At 42.3% G+C, this 21,075-nt stretch overlaps 1 protein-coding gene across 3 annotated transcripts in view; it reads right to left on the bottom strand.

Annotated features, from left to right (window-relative positions):
• C21H17orf67 (chromosome 21 C17orf67 homolog) overlaps positions 1-20,117 on the bottom strand; it is a 28,625-nt gene extending 8,508 nt beyond the window's left edge. The window contains exons 1-3 of one of the 3 annotated variants that reach the window (XM_071210553.1): positions 15,413-20,117; positions 13,477-14,090; positions 12,297-12,397 (exon numbers count right to left, since the gene is read on the bottom strand). In XM_071210553.1, coding sequence (XP_071066654.1) covers positions 12,297-12,397; positions 13,477-13,531 — 156 coding nt within the window. In that variant the 5' untranslated portion in view covers positions 13,532-14,090; positions 15,413-20,117. Of the gene's footprint in view, positions 1-12,296; positions 13,273-13,476 lie in introns of those variants that run through there. The other 2 variants (XM_071210552.1, XM_071210550.1) reach the window with 2 other exon arrangements.
• Positions 20,118-21,075: the final 958 nt, after the last annotated feature.

Below are 21,075 nucleotides of genomic sequence, written 5' to 3'. Positions count from 1 at the left end.
CCTAAAAGTGATCATTAGTCAAAGATGAAAAGCCAAACTGCAAATCTGCTGGAAACCACAAATTCAACAATTGCATTGGCTGAGTTAGAAACTACCCAGCATTAATGATAATCTCAAATGTTCCTGGACCAAGAAAGAAGGGGTAGATGGAAAATAAGTCTTAATTTCTTTAGATTACTTTCTTCAAGGGGAAAAAAATTAAAGCAAAATAAAAACCAGTATCTGTGTTCCATGTCAAATGCCAAAAGTAGTGATTTAAATAACTAATTTCCCAATAACTAGAGCAAAAATTGGAAGAAGTCCTTTATTTTGGCACTGGAGGGTGTGATAATGAAATTAAATACCCACCAGAACCTGAACTAAGCTGAGAATCATGAAGTGGACAGTTAATCTATCAAAGCAGGAACTATTTTTCCAAGAAGGCAAAATCCTTCCTGTGACATGTGCACGGAATTAAATATGCATCAACATTTGGAAGATTTATTTTGCTCATTAGTAAAAGCAAGCTGATCACATGGGTAAAGAGTGGCTCAGAACTTAACTGCTCCGGGACACTGAAGGCTCAGCCCTGAAGGAAGGCGGGTGAATGCTGTGTGCTACTTACATCTCAAGCCACTCCCACCTGGGCTTTGAGGTCACAGGGAACAAAAGGGTAATGGAGCTAACACATACGTTTGTCAAGAGGCTAAACATGAAAGCACATTTTACAAAGACTACTTATAATAAAGCAAATATGATTTATACTTGCCCAATAAGAACATTCCTTAAGGAAGCACAAGCCAAAATGGAAAGCTTCCTGGGAAGGCGTATTCCCAGGGTACACAGTGCTTACAGATGCAATCACAGAAGATGTAATTTAAGCTTAGAGGTCATCTTTTTAAAAGAATTTCCATGGTTCACCCCAGCAATTGGCAAACAATTTCTTCCTTAAAATTTGGGGACGTTAAGAGAAATTTAATGAATTTAAGTGACGCAATAGAAAAGATATCTTCAAAGTAAACTTCAGGTTTTATAGCAGAGTTATGTCCTATAGAATCTCTCCCCTGGAAAGAAGCAAAAGAAGGAATGGAAATAAGTATAATGAGCATTTGGTAAATGCCAAAGACTGTGTTTGGTGCTGAGGACCCAGACATGAAATAGTCCATCTTCTCGAGCTGTTTAGAGCAGTCTAGAGGGAGAAACAGATAAGAAAGCCAAAAATAGCACACGAGCTGCTTCTCCTCATAAATTTCTAATGTCCGTGAATGGCACCATGTTGTCCATCCAAAAACCTACAAAACATTTTTGATTCCTTCTCCTCCCTCACTGCACGTACTTCTCCAATCCAAGCCCTAGCTGACTGGTCTCCAATTAAGGTACCATAATCATGTCTGCATCTTATTTACCTTACACTCTCTACTGGAACATGTTCTAGGAGGACAGGAACATAAATTGTTAAAAAAAATTTTTTTAAACTTTTGGGGAAAAAAATCAGCTTGAATTTAAAAAAATAAACAAACTATAATTGTGCAAGAATAGCCAGAAATAGCAGCTCTGTACAAGAGGGGAAACAGAGAGAGATTGAGAAGTGAAGAATTTTCTTGTTTGTCTATTTTTTGTTTATTATTATTAATGAAATAATGAAAATGCTCTAATAATGACTAAAATGGTGAATGTTAACTATGTGATTATACAAAATACCATTAATTATATACTTTGGATGAATTGTATGCTTTATTAATAAGTATCAATAAAAGATATTTGTTAAAATAAAAAATTTTAAAAGCCAGACACAAGAGAATAAAAAAAAAAAAACCTTTTGGAAAGCAAATTGATGATATATACTAAAGTATTCATATCCTTAGATCCAGGGATTTATTTTCTTGGATCTATATCCTTAAGAAAGAATTCAAAGCATTAAAAGAATTTTATGCACAAAAATGTTCATTGCATTGTTTATAATAGGAAAAGAGTGAAAATGATCCAACTCTCTAAACAAGTTGGCTAATTCAGTAATTTATGTTTAAAAAGAGTTTATAACAATATGAAAAAAATATGTACAATGTTACAATATTAAGAGAAAACAAAAACACAAAACTGTAGCTAGAATATGACCATACTTTAAATATATATATATATAAATATATATATATAGGGAAGTAGGTGTGGCTCAAACAATTGGGCTCCCGTCTACCATATGGGAGATCCAGGGTTCGATTCCCAGGGCCTTCTGGTAAAGGTAAGCTGGCCCACACCGTGAACTGACCAAAGCAGAGAGCTGGCCCAAGTGGAGTGCTGGCCTGCGCAGCAAGCTGGCCCCAGCAGAGAGCTGGCGCAGCAAGGTGACACAACAAAAAGAGACACAGAGGAGAGACAGTAAGAGATGCAGCAGACCAGGGAGCTGAGGTGGTGTAAGAGATTAAGCACCTCTCTCCCACTCCAGAAGGTCCCAGGATCACTTCCCAGTGCTGCCTAAAGAGAAGACAAGCAGACACAGAAGAACACACAGTGAATGGACACAGAGAGCAGACAACGAGGAGAGAGGGAGAAATAAATAAATAAATCTTTATATATATATATATATATATATATATATATATACACACAAAAAAAAAACTGGAAAATACATCACAAAATGACAATGTTGTCCTTGGGGAAGGGATGTAGGAATACAATTGATTTTCTTTTCTTCTTTTGACTTTCTGGGTTTCCAGTTTTTCTATAATAAAAATTAATTATTTAAATTTCCATTTTAATCACACAATAGGTCAACACATTTTTGTTTAAAATTAAAACTTAAAATTCCCTAGATCATCACCTGCAATCCTAGTCTCAACAAGATGACTTAGCAGTCAACTGTTTATCTTTTCAGATCTCTCTCTAAAAATTTACATGCATGCCAATGTAACTATATAAATATATAGTATCGTTTTATGCATGAGTACTAGGAGGGCAGACCCAACTTGGAGGAGATAGAGAAGGTGGCATTGAGAAGAAAAGGAGAGGACCAGGCAGAGATGAGGACCAGGCAGAGATAAGGGAGAAGAAGGGCATTGCAGGCCAAGGGACTCATTTGTGAGAAGGTGCTAAGACAGGAGTAAAGATGGCCTATTTGAAAAGCAAAAAGAATTTCTGGATGAGTAGAGCATGTACTGCCTTGGAGCAGATGCAGGAGATGGGGCCACAGTAGTGTGGGGCTGACTTGCGAATGGCCTTATCCCCCAGGCCTTTATCCTATAAGCAATAAAGAGTTACAGAGGCTTTTATACTGTTATATTTCAGGAAGTGTTGATTAAGCAGCTACTTTTTTTAAATAAAAAAAAAAGGAGAAGAATGAAAAAAAACATTACTAAGTGTCAGGCACCGTGTTAGGCTGGGTATTAGTAACTTTGGTGGGCTAGGTGTCAGACCCCACAGTCTGCTGGCACATTCTCTAACTACTCTTTTATGTTGTTTTTGTGAAAATAATACTTTTTTTTAACTGAATAATGGCAAAAAATTATAAAGATGGAAGTGAAAATTCACCAAATCTTATCGACCAGAAAATATTATCATTATTGTTTGGTAGCACGCCTCCATAAACATATTCTGATAGAATACTGGAGAAATCCATTTTCTTTTAAAACTTTATTTCATTCCATTTTAAAAGTTGTACATGCAGAATGATAATATCAGGCACTGGCTAGAGTAGAGGGAACTGAGTATCCTCATAAATCCTGATGGTGAGAGTTGGTAGAGTCATGTTTTAGGACAATTTGGCAGGACCTATTACAATGGAAAATGCATAGCCCCTATGACTCAGCAATTTCATTTCCGATCACCAAACCCATAGAGATACGTATGTGTATAAGGGTCTTCATCACACATTAGAAATACCTGAGATGTCCATTGTTTGGGAAAAGGCTAAATAAATAAGTTGTGATGGATTTATACTTTGTAGCTGTTAAAAATATGCTAGAACAAGACATTGTTGAGTGAAAAAAATAATGTGCAGAATAAACATAAACCCCACCCTGCTTTCCACACTGCCCAAACCACATCAATGAAGGGTCAGCTAAGCCATGGAAAGAAGTTTCTTGGTCTTGACACATTCAAGGTACAGCAAGGAGGCCAGTGTGCCTGAAGCAGGGTGAGGAGGGATGATAGGCAAATGGAGGCTGAGGTGGGGCAGAGAAACAGAACTCTAGGGATTCTAGGTTACTATAGGACTATGGTTTTTATTTGAGCCAGGGAGGGATGGATCTAAGGTAAACATTTTTTAAAACAGATGGAGAAGGAGCAAGAATGGAAGCAGGGAGACAGTTAAGAGATTACTGCAGAGTCCACTGAAGGGACTGTGACTGTGATAGTGGCAATGTGGGATTAGAAGGGGTCAGATTCTGGATTTAGGGCCCAAACAATTAGGTGAAGGGTGGTACCCCTTAGGTGGATGTGGAAGGCAAGGCTGGAACTGGTATGAGGGTAAATTCAGGAATTCCATTTTCAGGCCAGTTAGGTCTGAGATGCCTGTTTGTTTATTCAAGTACAAACAGTTGAATGGGCAGTGGTGCAAATGAGGCTGGAGCTCACTGGGAGAGGTCAGGCTGGAGATAGAAATGTGAGGTCATCTGCAGACAGGTGATTATTTGTAAAGCCACAGGACTAGAGAAGGAAACAGGGCAGGACCCTGAGGCGCTCCAACATCTAGAGGATGGCCAGAGGCTAAGCATTCAGGAAGGACACAAAGCAGAAGAAATGAGAAGGGAGGCAGGGCAGGTGAGCAGTGTAGAGAAGGAAGAGAGATCAGTTGTGTGGAAACAAACATGGACTACTTGCTAGACTGGGGCTGGGGAGAGAGCTAAGAGCCGCCTCTGGAGTCCCGCAGGGCCGCACTTCTTAGACCTCAGTGTGCCTGTTGAGCACCTGGGCGCCTGACTGCAGGGATCTGTGGAGGAGCCTTAATCCTGCAGATGCCCCTAGCTCCCAGCTGGAGCCTGTGCTGCTGGGCTGGGGACATTCTGAGGAGCAAGAATTTAAGCCAAAACCCTGAAAATGTACATAAACACTGACACTTGAGAGAACATTCCAGGGAAAGCTCAGAACATTTTTTGACCTTCTTCCCTTTACACAAACCCTACCACCCTTTTTTCTACACAGCCCTATTTTGGTCAATTTCTCCCACAAGAAGAGGTTTTTTTCCTACCTTAGACTCTTGAGGCTACAACCCAGGCGCTCCCTTGATGTAGGCTATGGGTGGGAGGCTCTTTGTCTCTTCAGAGATAACCTAAGCTCTCTGACTTGTGGCTGTGATGGTAAGAAGCTGCAGTCCTGCCCTTGGTAACAATGACAAGGACTCCAGTCCCAGGAAACAGTTTAACAATGCATGGTCTATCAACTTTAAGTATTTAGGGGAAATGCAAACTAAATATGCTAAAAGCTTACCTAGAATGTCTGAAGTCCATGCTAAAAGCTTACCTAAGATGTGGAAGATATATATGCTAATTGAAGCCTATTGAGAACTGAAACAAAGGGACCATTTGGTCTTTCCTCTGTATAAAAGGGATTCAGAAATCTTTTTCCGGGCTCGGGATTCAAACAGAAAGCTCCCGAGTCCGGCCGGCCGTCTAATAAATCATTTTTCCTTCTCAAAATCATTCCTGAGTCCTGGCCTCTCTATACGCAAATAATTGAACCTCTCTCAAATTCTACAACACCCTCACACAATGTTTTCACGAACAAATGTTTGGGCCGCTTTGTCTGAAGTAGAAGTCAGTTCCACTGCAACTTGGTGTCTCCAGAGGGGATATCCCCAAGCAGATTCCAGCCTCCCAGGGGTGCCCTTCATATACCGAGTCCTCATACACTCCCCGGGAAGTCTAGGACTCCCCCTTCCAAACCCTCTGAGGATGTGGAGGCGATGCTTCCACTGAATCCATCTCCTAATACGGTTCTCAACCACCGCTGCTTCCAGAGTCTACGGATTCTCTTCCTCTCTTGTCAGCCTCCCTTCACCCCACATAATACACCACCACTATCCCTCATTCCCCCAAAGAACCACCAACATAAAGGTGTATAGCAGACATTTCCTAATGTTTGGGGATACCTGAGGGTAAGAGAACAGAAAACAACTTGAAACTCAATGTCAAACGTTACTATAAAATAAATGCACCTGCCATTTCCTCCTGCAGGGAGCTTCTCTTTAGGCCCTATCTTCACCTGCCTCTTTCTCGCTCCCTTCACACCCCTGCTACTGGGCCTTTCTTGCTCCGTGGCGGCCTTCACAGGTTCAAAATTCCTCCTGCCCTCTTACCCAGAGCATCGGCTCCCTCTTGGTCTCCCCATCTCCTGTGGGGCCATGCCTTCCTCAATCAAGGGTTCCAGCGAGGGGGCACGGTCCTCAGGTGAACGCTGGCCCTCTGGCAAGGCAGGGGCACACCAGTCTTTTTAACAGCATTTTTTCTTCCCACCCCACAGCCAAAAAAGAACAGTTGTTGCAGTGAATTGGCAGGATACATGCTGTCAAAACAGTCAAGCCTCTTGTGTGGGGGGCCAAACTTGTGTGAACCTGTTTCCAAAAAGTCTGTAAGGCCACAGAAGTCAGCATCTGCCAATATTTAAGCCAAGTGTTAAGATTATAAACATTGCTTAATAGCTATTCATGGGGAGAGACAACTGCAAATCTTCACACGTGTTTTCATTTTGAACTCTTAATACCTCCCCAAAGCACCATTCGTTTATCCTCATCAATGGTCTTTCCACTCTCTGAGTTTCCTTCTGACAGTCCCTCAGAGGGGAGAAGCAAATAAAATAGCCCAGCCAGTCATCTCTTGGTAATTTAGAGTTAATCATGGGCATATGAGTCTCAGGGCTCAGCTCCCAAGGGCACACATGCTCCCCAAAGATCACTAACTCTACTCATTTCACCAGCTCCACCTGCTTGTCTCTTGGGTAACATGGCAAAGAGGTGAAACAACTTTTCCAAAAACGTCATTTCCCATTTCCTGTGTATACCATTATCTGAAAGCCAGCATTCACGAAGCTCTGTGTCTGAACCCCTAAATGGATTCTGTAAGACAGATCTAATCACATCATTCCTCTGCTTAAAATCCACTGATGGCTCCCCACTGCACGCTGGACAAAATCCAACCCCACTATGACATCCAAGGGCCTCCCGGCCTCGCCCCTAAAGAAACTTCAGTTGCCATCTCCCATCAGTCCCTATTGTCCAGATACTCTAGGCAATGCCAGAAGTGGAAGAGACAGGACTAGAGTCCAGAACCTTTATAAAAAGCATTCTGCAAGGCCTTTTCCAAAACACACACCCACACCCATACACCTTCACACACCCTCACACACCTTCACACACCCTCACACATACCATCTCACACACCCTCATACACACCACCATACTCTCACATACCCTCACACATACCATCTCATACTCACACACTTGTACACCCTCACAACACACCCTCTCACATACTCTCATGCATACCTTAAACACATCCTCATGCACATGGTATCTGCAATTCTTAATGTGCCTTTTCCCATCAAGGGGCACATCAATAAAATGATGGCTCTCAGCTTACACAAAGAAAGAAGGTGGTCTTGGCAAAAAGCAAAGAGCAGGAAGATGTGGTCCCCAAGAATTGAGGTCTTTAGACTCTTCACTCCTTCGTTCCCTGCTGTGAGACGTGAACCTGTAGGGTAGTTCTACAGCCAATCCCTGGCCTTCCCCCACCGCTCCACCTCCTCACGACCCGCTAACAAGCATAGGGCCACACATCCTATATTCAAGATTCAGCTGTGAGTGCGTGGCAAGGATCATTTTGACAGTCGGTCACTCAGTTAAGAGGAGCAAATTGCCTCTTTTGCTTTTAGTAAATCCATAAAAAATAAAAAGCCAACAAGGCCTGGAAGAGGGAACAAGTCAAATAGTAAGTCTAGGATGTCTAATGCAGCTGGCAGCTGGGCCAGCATTGGCTAAGCTGCCCTCTACAGCAGGGGCTCTTAACCTTTTTTGTTCCATGGACCCCTTTGCCAGTCAGGTGAAATGAATGCTACTGTAATTTATTTATTGCATTCATTCATAAGTGAAGGAAATGCTAGATTTCATCCAGAGGTCAGAGAAAATAAATATTTTTTTTTCAATTCAAGCTCACGGACCCCCTGAAATTTTTCCATAGGCCCCCAAGGGCCCACAAGGGGTCCATGGACCCCTGGTCAAGACCCCTGCTCTAGAGAGAGAGAAAGAGCCTTCCAGGGGCTTCTAAATAAGCTATGCTGGCTCCGGCCCATGACTCTTCCCTCCATGTCACAGACTGGCACCAGGAAATGAGTGTTTTCCCTGATACTCTCTCCAAACCCCTAGAATACGAGCTCTGGAATGAACCTTTTAGGCCAATTTTAGACCAAACTCTGTATTTTACAGATGAGAAAACTGGGCTTCAGGAAGAGGACATTTCTTGCCCAAAGTCCACAATTAGTTGGTAGCAGAATATGGACAGGAACCATACTGGGTGGGATATCCTGCCTACCTCTCCTGTATCCCCTATACTGCCTAAAAACTCCTTCTCATCCTTCCAGCCTCAGAAGGATGGACACCTCCTCTGGGAAGCCTTCCCAGCCCTCCTCCTGTCAATAAGAGCTAAAGGTTCTGTCCTCCCCAATCCCACAGTCCCTGGTACCATATAACCTTGTCAAAGGACTTCAGTCGGGCTGGAATGCTCTGGCTCTAAGTCTGTCTTTGCGCAATAGACACAGAGCACCTCAAACAAAGGGAAGATGTCTACTTTGCCTTACTTTCTCCATGCCTGGCGCTCAGCAGGACACTCTCAATGTAAGACCTAACTAGAGCGCACACCTCGGTTGCCAAGGCAGTGCTCTCTGCAAACACAGCTCCACCCTCTCAAGCTTTCCTACAGACCAACTCTCCATACCTCTCAGCTGAACGTCTAACTGTTCTTTTAACTCTTTCATGCCATTAGTTTCTGTGTTCCCAACTAGAATACAGGAGTGGGCATTACACACAGTTGCACTTTCCCAGAAGGTCTAGCCCAGTGGTTCTCAGCCTTGGCCGCTCTGGGTACCCCTGGGGAACTTGAAACCACCCTCCGGCCCCCACGTCCAGGCCACACCCTGGGCTGCATCTCTGGCAGAGGGACCTGGACACCAGCTTTTAAGCTTCCCACATGGTCCCAATGTGTGGCCAAGGTTAAGAAACATGTGCCTAGAAAAATACACCAGACATTTCTCGTGGATTCAGCCAACTCTGTCTGCGCAAGTGAGGGTAATTGAGAATGAGAATGTAAGAGACACACAGAGTGACACAGAGTAAAAGAGAAAGAGGCTGTTTAGCCTTGCGTGGGCAGGGGTCCTCATCCTCAGCACTATTAACAGTTTGGGCCAAATAATTCTTTACTGCGGGGATGTCCCGTACGTAGTAGGATGTAGAAGCATTCCTGGCCTCCATTACTAGATGTTGAAAGCCATTCCCCACCCCAGTTATGACCACCAAAAATATTTCCATACTTTGTTAAATAACTCCTGGGGGTGAGAGGCAAAATTGCTCCTGGTTAAGGACTACTGGTGTAGACTAGCCACTGAAGAATTTATTGGATATTTATTTCATATTTCAACCAAAGATTACATGACACCTTTTCCAAACTTGACTGAGTGGCTGAGCATTCTGGACATTGGGTGAAGTGACTTGGGGAGGGACATGGAAGAACGGACTGTATACAGGATGGGCTGGAAAATAGTTGGTGGGGTCAGCTGTAGGTTCTGAGGCAGGAAAGAGTCTCCAAGAACTAGATCCATTAGGTTCAAGGCAGTTGAGGGGAGTTACGTCTATGAAAGACCACAAGAAAGCCAGATATTCAGTAAAATGACAACGCCAGAGGCAAGCAAGGGGTTGTCCAAGATTACAGCTAGGAAAAGGCAAATGGTCAGAGACAGAATCCTCAGGTGTTTTGGGGCAGGGGATAGACTTACAGAGCAGTGTTTTAGGGTCACAAGCACTGTATGTAGATGGCACTGTGGGGGAAGGGGCAAAGGAGGGACAGGGACACTGGAGGCAGGAAGCTGAGCTGTAACCATCCAAACCTACCTGCTGACTGATGTCTAAACTGCCTCCTGTCAGAGCAAAGCCTATTGCCCGTTATTCCCCAGTCTGAGATCAGAGCACTCAGGAGCAGGTGCTGTTTGGCAGATGCTGGAGTTTAGATACACTCAGACCCACCTCTGGAATGGCTGCTCCCACCATCAGGCTGCCAGCATTTGGCGCAAGGACCCCACACTTGCATCCTCCGCTGGCCCCCTCCCTGTCAGCTCTGATGCCCACACACCCCTCGCCCTCTTTCCACCTTCCCCCCTGCTCTGCAGTCCCATACTCTCTTGGTTTCCCTGCCACACATTCCTTCTCAGCCCCTTTGGGGTTCCTCTGCCCACCTCTGAGTGTTGGCCCCAGGCTTCAGTGTTGGGCATCTCCTTCTCCTCTAGTTGCCTCTTTAAAAAAAAAAAAAAGATTTTATTTACTTATTTCCCCCTTCATTGTTTGAGCTTGCTGGCTCCTTGCTGTGTCTGTTTGTTGTGTGCACTGTGTCTGCTCATCTTCTTTTTAGAGGGCACCAGAAACCAAACCTGAGACCTCCCTTGTGAGAGAGAGGGGCACAATCACTTGAGCCACCTCCACTCCCTGTTTTTTGTGTCTTTCATTGTGTTTCCTCGTGTCTCCTCGTTGCATCACCTTGTTGCATCATCTTGTTGCATCAGCTCACAGTGCCAGTCCTTCATGTCAGTTCACTGTTTTGCTCATCTTCTTTAGGAACCAAACCCAGGACCTCCCATGTGGTTAGCTGGTGCCCACCTGCTTGAGCCACATCCACTTCCCTCCAACTGCTTCTCTCTTTTCCTCAAACAATCTGTCTAAAACCCTTATCTGTACTCCACCATTTCAAAAACCTTTCAGTTGATCTCTACTGAACACAAGATAGAGTCCAAGTACCCAACCCCGCTTGGTCTTGCCTCTGCAGAGCTCTCCAGGCCCTACCTACCCTGTTCCTAGATATTCTGAGCCACCTGTTATTTCTTCTTACAAAAAACAAAAAGGCCACTTCCACTCTTAACAGCCTGTCTAGTTTCTGATTCATTTTTATGCCACTCTAAGCGCCACTTGCTTCTCTCACTCCACCACCAACTCTGGGCAGAAACCTAGGCAGATCAGCCCACACCTGGGACTAGTACTACAAGGAGTCCCTGGAGCCACCTTTCACTGAGCACTGTTCTAAGTGCTTTACACAGTTACATTATTTCACCCTCAGAAAGCAGTTCTTTCATATTATTATTTGTGATAACAATATAAACAATATTTTAATATTATTATCTCCCTTTTATAGATGAGGATACTGAGGGACAGAAATTGAGGTAACTTCCTCAAGGTCACAGTCAGAAAACTGGAAGATTCAAACCCAGGCAGCCTGACACCTGAGCAAGGGCTTCATCACTGTGCAAAATTGCTTCTTAATAGGAGCCTTTAAAATGAAATAATCAAATTAGTCACATGATTCTTCAACATGTAGGCACAGGGTGGGGAATGAGTCCCGACCACAGAAACATTCTAACTTTGCCTGGAACCACCGCTATTGACCTTCACCTGAGAGGGGCAGAAATACCAGGAAGGTTAGCACTGCTCCAGCCTCGGGAGGAATGAGAGGAGCCGGGCCTGAACCAGACCCGGGCCAGCGTGGCAGAGGCTAGTAGCATCCGCCACAAGTCACAAAATGGAGGTCGGGAATGTGTCCAGGTTCAGAAAGACTAGGCAGGTGGACACCAGGAAAACAGAGTGCAGAGCTGAGGCCTAAGACCAAAAGCAGAGGGATGAGGTCAGGGCAGCTCTGCACAGCACTGAAGCAGAGGTTCCGCCTGCCTGCGTAGACGGCCAGTCCTGAGGATGCTGGTCCAGCGCCCCGGGGCCCACGGGAGGACTGAACAGCTCCTGGTACCCAGCTCAGCGGTGGTCACCCTCGGCGGCCCCCCAGCAGCAGACTCCCACTGCCTGCCCCTCTATTTCTATTATATATATATATTTTATTAGAGAAGTTGTGAGCTTACGAAACAATCATGCATACTATGCAGAGCCATTATTTCTATTTTAACTGCTGGGTTCACAATCGCACCCCCAGAAGAGAAAGCACATGGGTGGAAGGCTATGAGCTGGCGTGGACCTTACTCCCGACGCTCTAGCAGCCTATGCTGGGACCAGCACCTGGCCGAGTTTCAGAATGAAGGAGCATTCAGACGAGCGCGTTTTCTTTAAAATCGCCAAGCCAAGCACTCACCCGCATGGGCTCGTCTGGGAATCCGGGTTTGCTTGGTCTGTCCTGTCTCCGGGATCTCAGGAGCTGTTTGGCCTGCTTTTCCTTCAGAATCGGGGAGGCTTCTGAAAGAGGGGGTGAGGCGCCTTGAGGATTCTCAGGTACACGGAGTTCAGGCTCCATCTCTACTGTCCAAGGCAGAGGATTTGCAAGTTCAATTTTGGTTAGAGCACAAAAGTACTTACACAGGGACCTGTCCCAAAGGAGCTGGAAGTGCAGAGGGCTCAAAGAGGAATTTTAAATTGTTTCTAACATTGTTAACTCAAAGCAAAAGCTGCACAAGTTAAACATATTGTCTACTGCAATGGTCCATTCCTTTAAAAATGGGTATTAATGGTTTTTTTTTAATTTTTATTGTGGTAACATATATACAACACAAAGTTTCCTATTTTATCCACTTTCGGATATACAATTCAGTGGTATTCATGACATTCACAATATTGAGCCACTATCACCACCATCCATTACCAAAACTTTTCCATCACCCCAAACAGAAGCTCTGTGCCCATTAAGCATTAACTTCCCAGCACCCACCCCACAGCCCTTCATAACCTATAATCTACTATGCCTCTCTGAATTTGCTTATTCTAGGTATTTTATATGTGCAATCCTACAATATTTTCCTTTTGTGGCTGGCTTATTTCACTCAACATGCTGTCTTCAAGGTTCATCCATGCTATACCATTTACTGAATATTTTTAAATGCATATTTTCTTCACTTCTCTGTTCAGTGTGTTTCTCATCCCTAAGGTTGGCTTTGATAACTTTGATAAATCAAGTTTAAAATTGTTATTGGAAGATGACAATGAGAATGAAATTATGTTAAGCTTGATAATCACACATAAACCCTATAAAAAAGATATTATGATAATAAAATATATTAAATTTTGACCATCACATACAAACTCTAAAAGAAGATATTGTTGAAGACATATGACAGTTTTTGAAAATTTGTGCTCAAATACATTTAAAGATTTAAAAAATAATAATTATCTCTGATGACAGCAATTCTAGAAGCCTATCCTTTAAAAAACAGCATTGAAATAGCTATACATTCTAAAGATTACTTGTAAAAATATCAGATTATCACTCTAGTTGATCATGCCTTCATAGAAATAGGCTGGGTTTTGGAGTCAGTACCCACCTGAGAAGAAAGCCAGTAAGATGAGCGCGAGCACAAGCAAAACCAATCTCTTCATCCTGCCGTGTGACTCCTCTCTCTGCCTGCTGCTGACTGAATACCCGGGACGGAGCCAGCCTACTTGAAGGAGGCCACGTCAAGCCCAGTGACTACCAGGACTCATGGTATGATGCAAATGCACCTGGCTCTGGGTTTTTAGAATTACCATCAACATATTTTCCTCAGAATTCCAGTAGGTTTTCATCCTGAGGAAGGAAACATTCATCTGCAATATGATTTTCAGAGCTTGAATTTGAGTAAGGAACATGTGACATTCATTTTATTTAAAGAGTATTTTAGCTTCAGTTCATGTTCCTACTGTTCCAGTAAGAATTCATAATCTCTTACATTTGTATTTTTATGACATTTTTCCAAAGCCCACTCACCCATCTCATTTAACCCTCCCAATAATTTAAGTAGGCAGGAAATTAGTAAGGGACATGATGGGGGAGTTGGAGTGGGAATTAGCTGACTACTTTGGAGTCAGAAAGACCAGGGTTCAAATCCTGCCTTCATCCCTTTCCAGCAATGTAACCTGAGGTAAATCACTTTTTCTTTCTGAACTTCAGTTTCTCCATCTGTAAAGGAAATAACAGCATTTATCTTAGGGGGATAAGGGATGAGGGATGAATTGCAAAGCAGTTAGTACTGTTCACCATTAGCCATCTCCATTTTACGAAAAGGAAAGTGAGAATCAGCAATGTGAAATCGTGTCCAAGCCCACCCACTAATGGATGCTAAGATAGTATAAGCCTTTTGTCTTCAAACTCATAATTTGTGCTCTTCCCATTATGCCCCATTATCTCAGAGGTACCCGTCATCTTTCACGGGACCTTATGCAATATGATGTAAGACCTAAGGTTATTTTTATAAAGACAATAAAATCTCAATAAGCTGAAGTACTTTGAAATTCAAATCCCTATAAACATCACAGGAAGAAAGTATTACATTAATAAAAAGGTCTGCAAAGTATGTGGCATTTATTTGTATAAAATTCTCAATTCAGAGAAATGATCTTAGGTTTCTGTGGTCACTTTGCCAGCCTAACAGAAAACAATACCCTCTCTGTAGTTGTCCAAGTTTATGCTAATATTGTGTAACTGATATTAAACCTAAATATTCTACCCACTCTGTTGTTTAAAGGTATTTGGTCAAATTGTAAACAAGAAAAAATAAGAAAACATGCACTGTTAGCAAAGTTGCCTAGTATGCAGATTTGCTCAAAAGTTGATGTTTAATTTTATGCACTCTGTCACTGGTAACATCCTTATATTTCTGTAAAGTTTTTCACAATTGCGTAAGTTTAGAGGCATTACTTTAGGAATACATAGTTGTAACATTAAACATCTTAACATTGTCAAATTTTCATTCCTTTCGTTCTTTGTAGTTGCATCTAACACTAACTCTATTGTTTTGTTATATCAAATAAACATCTTCTGTGGTCCAGAATACATAGCTGTATCTAGCTACGTATTTCTATTATGTTATATGGAAATTTGCTATAAAATTTTTTTAAATGAGTAACTTCTATCAATATCAGTACTGTCCAATAGAAACATAATATGAGTTACAGAAAAAAATCACAAATGTAATTTTAAATTTTCTAGTAGTTAAATTTAAAAAAACTAAGAAACCAGTGAAATTTTTAATATTATATTTCCTTTACCAAAATATACAAAATATTATTATTTCAACATTAATCAATGTGATCAATCATTAATGAGCTATTTCATATTCTTTCTTGGATCGAGTCTTTGAAATCCAGTATGTGCTTTACACTTGCACATTTCAAGTGCTCAGTAGCCGCCTGTGGCTTGTGGCTACTCTCTTGGACAGCACGCATCTAGGTCCTTCCATCTTTTTTGCTACCACCTGAATTTAAGCCACTCTTACCCCTTACCTGGCTTCCTGCACCAGACTCTCAACTGCTATCCCAGTTTCTCTCTGCTCCCCTCAATCCTTTCTCCAACACCAGCAAAGTAGATCTTCTTAAAATAAAAATGTGAAAGATAAATTGGATCTCACCAATTCCCTGCTTAATAATCCCCAGTACCATCCACTGAACTCAGAACAAAATCAGACTCCTTACCGTGTGCTATAGGACTGTGTTATCTTCCTCTGCTGCCCTCTCTAGCCCTACTTCAGCCACTCCTCCAGCTCACTCTGATCTAGACAGTTACTTTCATCTTAAGTTCTTACCCACCCCAGGACTTTTGCATGTGCTCTTCCTCCTTCTTTTAATGCCTGGATTGTTCTTATCCTCCAGGTTTCACTTTGAAATTTCTCTTGTTTGGGCAAGTCTGTCCTTACCAGTCTACTTAATGAAGGTTCCCTGCTCCCATCACTATTATTACTCTCCATCTCACAGCACTCACCACACTGTATAAATACTGCATTTGTTTACTTTCTTTACACGTCTCCTCCATTGGACAATACGTCTAAGTAAGCTTGTATTGCTTTTACATTTTTTAAAAAAGCAAAATTCAACCTCTGGTAGACTTCAGGGCAGAGGTGACAGAGGAGAGAGTCAGAGGCATGTATTCCACCCTGGGATGCTGGTTCACCATCTCAGGTGGATACTGACGGGGCCTTTCAAATGCCCTTCAACGGGGCAGATGTAGCTCAGTGGTTGAGCGCCTGACTTCCATGTACGAGGTCCCAGGTTCGATCCCCGGTAACTCCTTTAAAAAAAAGAAAAAGAAAAAAAATGCCGTCCCGCTTGGCCTTTGAAGATCTTGTCCCAAAAGAGAGGGTTTTAAAGGAAACTGAAAGAGCAAGGTTACCTGGTTGTGGGTGTTACTCTGATGGAGCCAATTCTCCCCCACCTTCCCACCCTCTTACAAGAAACAGCCAGAGTTAGGTGAGTCAACAGGGTTCCACGTGGAAGACGCAATTCCCAATAAATCCACAAGGTGGCAGAGTAGAGAGCAGAACCAGGTCGGGGAAGAAACTCCAGGCCACCAAGGTTAATTATTTGAGGAGTTGCCAGGGATCCCAGTGAAGCCAGTGGCCACAGGGAGAGGGTGGCACTGCAGTGGCAAAGACTATTTCCCTATTATTTTAACGGATGTGCTATTTGAAGATCTTCATCAGATGGCCTAAAAAAGCTGCATCACCAATTCAGCAACATTTAGGAACATGGAAAAGAAGAATGCTTCAGAGCACCCTAACATAACTAATATTTTTATTTGTGTGGGTTTCCCATCTCTTTTTTTTTAGAAGTAATTTGCGAATTATACAGAGAGTTTAAGGATCAGTGAGAGAAGAATGGGCTAGATCCAGATACCTGTTCAAAGCAGACACCAGAGAGCTCTTAACGTCACCGCGCTGTTCTAACGAGCTGAGGAGAGAAGGCTGGGAGGGGACAGCCTATACTCAGGTTTGTCGGCCAAAGAAATGTAAGGGGCAAGAGCAAGAGCACCTGTAAAAAAAAATAACCACAGAAAGGTACTGGGTCTGTCTAACCAAGAGAATTACAATGTGTCCACATTCTTTAGGCCCAGGGTGAATTAAGTGCTAATACTCTTTTTTATAGTTGTTTTTACCTTTTTTATTGGCTGCCTCCCCCAACATATTCTTACAATGTGCATTTTAATTTGCTCATAATTTTTTAAAGTAATGACACTAACTTCATAAGCTACAAGTGTGCACATACACACACACCTCATTAATTTACAGGCACTCTGTACAGGCAAAAATTAGGTTTGGGAGGCATGGCAGATGAAATTGTTAGCATCAATTCTTCACTGCTAACTTCCCCTATCCATGCCCTTTGCTGTATGACTTTGCCATCCTGCCTTTTGACTCTGGACTCAGCCAAGTGACTTGCTTTGAACAATGGGATGTTAGAATACCTGACACAAACAGGGGTGTGAAATGTACTTGTGTAGTTGGGTATGCCCTCTGGTATTTCTGACATCATCACAAAAAGAGCTTCCCCCAGATAGCTGCTATCCCTTCAGCCTGAGCCTCAGAATTAATACACATGGAAAGCACCTGAGCAAAAAGCCAAGCCCACCCACACCTGAAGCTGAAAATAGAGCCACTTAGCAAAAGTCCAGCATGGCTGAGCTGAACTCCAGCTACCACAGCCTAAAGCAGAGCCACCTGCAGATCCTTGAGAATAAATGATCACTGTTTTAAGCCATGGTGGCTAGTGTGCTATCTTATACTGCATTATTGGGTAAATAGCTGACTGACAAGGAGGTTCTAATGGTATGCTTGTTATGTCCAATTCTGGATGCAACTGGGTTTAAGTTAATAATAGGATCCAGCCAGAATATTCATTCAAAAGTGAATGAAGGGAAGTGGATGTGGCTCAAGTGATTGGGCTCCTGTTTTCCATATGGGAGGTCCAGGGTTTGATTCCCAGGGCCTCCTCGTGAAGGTAAGCTGACCCGAGTGGAGAGCTGACCCACACAGAGTGCTGGCCCACTCAAGAGTGCTGGCGTGCACGGCACAGCAAGATGACACAACAAAAAGACACAGAGAAGAGGCAACGAGACATAGCACACCAGGGAGCTGAGGTGGTGCAAGAGATTGAGCAACTGTCTCCCACTCCAGAAGGTCCCAGGATTGGTTCCCAGTGCTGCCTAAAAAGAAGACAAGGAGCACAGAAGAACGCACAGCATATGGACACAGAGAGCAGACAATGGGGAGGGGGGGTAAATAAATAAATAAATCTTTTCTTTTAAGTGAGTGAAGGGGATTATGGGCTTCTGGTTGACCAAGATGGTGGTATAAATCACTCCAGGGTGCCGATTCCCCATAGAATCTTTGGACAACTAGCAAAAACTAGGAGCGGCATCTTTCTCAAAACTCTGGAAAACAGTTAAAGAGTTGCAGTAACTGGGCAAGGGCCAAATCAAGAAAACACAGCTTTAAAAATGGTAGGGGAAGCTCATGGCACACTTGCTGGCCCCTCCCCTACCCCCTTCAAGGCACAGTTTGGAGCCGACATGCGTGACCATTGTGAGGGCCTAGCTCTGTTCTGGAGGGAACAGGGTAACCGCTGTGCACATCCTGGGCTGGCTGTTAGTCGGTGCCGATCTGTCAGGTGGCAGCCTGAAAGAATGAACCAGGACACTTGTCTCTGGCTCACCCTCCCAGAATTTGTCCTGCAGGCAGAAGCTGCTTGCAGAAAGCTAAAGCAGTGTCAATAAAAACAACTAAGTCAAAGCAGTCTGAGGCCAAGGATGACCTGTTTTAAGTCACACAATAGCGCATCTTGGGTGGGAAGAAAGTCAGTCTCATCATTTCTTCGGGAATAGAGGTGCTGTTCAAATTCCTGTGAACGGGAATGCCTAAGGCCATGGGCAGGCACAAGAGCAGGAGAAGACCCAGGCTGAGAGAACACAGAGGACACTGCCTTCACTTTTGCCGGAAACTGATCTTCTTGATAGGAGGGTTAAACTCTGAAGGAAAGCACCAGCCAAAGTAGAGCCAATTTGCAGATTGTGAATGGTGTTTTTTGCATTGGTTTGTTTGTTTTTTCAGTTCCTCACACTCAAGGGAATTTCTGTCGTATCATTGGCTGAATGAAAACTTAAGGAACAGATGGACAGTTCAGGTACTAAATCCCAAAGTTAACACTTTAAAATATTTAAAATATTAAAATTCACTATGCACAACAAAAAATTACAAGACAAAAAAGAAGGAAAGGATGGCCTATTCAGAGAAACAAGATAAAAATCCAGAAACCATCAATGAAGACCAGACTTCAGACATACCAGACTTTGGACATAAGTTAAAGACTTTTAAAAAAAAAAAAAAGATTCCCTTTATGCTCAAGGATATAAGCACAGAGAAAGAACTAAAAGATACCAGGAAAATATTTAATGAACATAAGAGAATCTCACTAAAGAGACAGAAATTTTGTTAAAGTGTTAACTAAGATAAGGAAACTATTCTGGCAGGAACTCTGCAAACCCCCTGCTGTCTACATGACAATGTAGCTGTGGGCTAGTGGGGGTTAATAGAGTTAAGCCACTGGAAAAAGAGAAAAACGTGGTAACATTGGTGTTCTGTTTTGTTTCCATGGTAATTCTGATTGGGCCTATTTAACCAAGATAATAAAATTAGTACAAAATTTTTATCAAGGTTTAAAAAGGAATTTTCAGTTTTAAATCAGTAGTTTACTCCTGAATTTCAAGTCTCAGTATAGTCTTAAAAGTAATAATCCAAAAATGTGTGTTAACAGTCTGTCTACACTGCTAAATAAGAATTTAACTACATTTATGCTGCTCAAATTATCTTAACTGATTGCTGATAACTAATAAAAATGTTTCCAAGCACAAGCTTGCATGTTACAGGCAACATGGATTCCAGAAGAAATCTTAAAAAGTAAAATCTAAGATGAGATATAACAGAGAATTTAAAAGCAGCTATACCAAGAGAATAAGAATTATGGGTTAATTGTAAACTGTATGTTTCTGTTACTGTGTTGTGATTGTTCTGTGTTTGTCTGTTCGTTCAATGTCAGTGTATATTTTGATATCTCCAGATGGTAATATAAATTAATAAAAATTTATAAAAGAGCTCTATTCAAATGGCCAAAAATTAAATAAGTGCTTATATTAATACATAAGTTTAAATGTTAATAAGATCTCTACAATGATAAAAATCATAAGTCTTGATTAACAAAATTACTATTGAAGTCCTTTTATAAAAAGTTGTTCTTGCCTAGATTAAAATGAATAGCTTATTTTTCTTCACAGGATAATATGAAGGATGTAAAACTTAAATGAATATTAAAAAGGTTAAAAGTTTGTGAGAATGCTAACTGAAATTTAGTAAGTTTTTGCAAAAAGGTGTGTTTTGTCCTAAAGTAGAATGGCTAATTTTCATAAACTCTTGGAATTTAAATGCATGTAGCAAGTTATAGAAAGTATTGTGGGGGAAACGGACTTTGGCCCAGTGGTTAGGGCGTCCGTCTACCACATGGGAGGTCCGCGGTTCAAACCCCGGGCCTCCTTGACCCGTGTGGAGCTGGTCATGCGCACTGCTGATGCGCGCAAGGAGTGCCGTGCCACGCAAGGGTGTCCCCCGCGTGGGGGAGCCCCACGCGCAAGGAGTGCGCCTGTGAGGAAAGCCGCCCAGCGTGAAAAGAAAGAGCAGCCTGCCCAGGAATGGCGCCGCCCACACTTCCCGTGCCACTGACGACAACAGAAGCGGACAAAGAAACAAGACGCAGCAAATAGACACCAAGAACAGACAACCAGGGGAGGGGGGGAATTAAATAAATAAATAAATCTTTAAAAAAAAAAAAAAAAAAGAAAGTATTGTGGTAACTTTAAGTAAAGAAATGTGTTCTGTAAAGGTAAAATTTGTCTTAAAATAATATAATTATAGTCTATATGGTTATAAATAATTTTAAAAAGTCTTATGAAGCATTGTTTAAATCAAAGTGTTTAAGTGGCTAATTCCAAAAGGTCATTATTAAAAAACCCGAATTAATAATAATAATAATAATAATAAAAGGTAATTTTATAACAGGAAAGCTTGGTGGCAGCCAGCCTCCCCTGCCAATTTGCTTCTAGAGAACTGTTTCTGATATTGCATGCT

Source organism: Dasypus novemcinctus, chromosome 21, assembly GCF_030445035.2.
Source record: "Dasypus novemcinctus isolate mDasNov1 chromosome 21, mDasNov1.1.hap2, whole genome shotgun sequence".
Lineage (NCBI taxonomy): Eukaryota > Metazoa > Chordata > Mammalia > Cingulata > Dasypodidae > Dasypus > Dasypus novemcinctus.
Note: the sequence above shows the minus strand (reverse complement) of the source record. Positions and strands in the feature narration are given on the sequence as shown.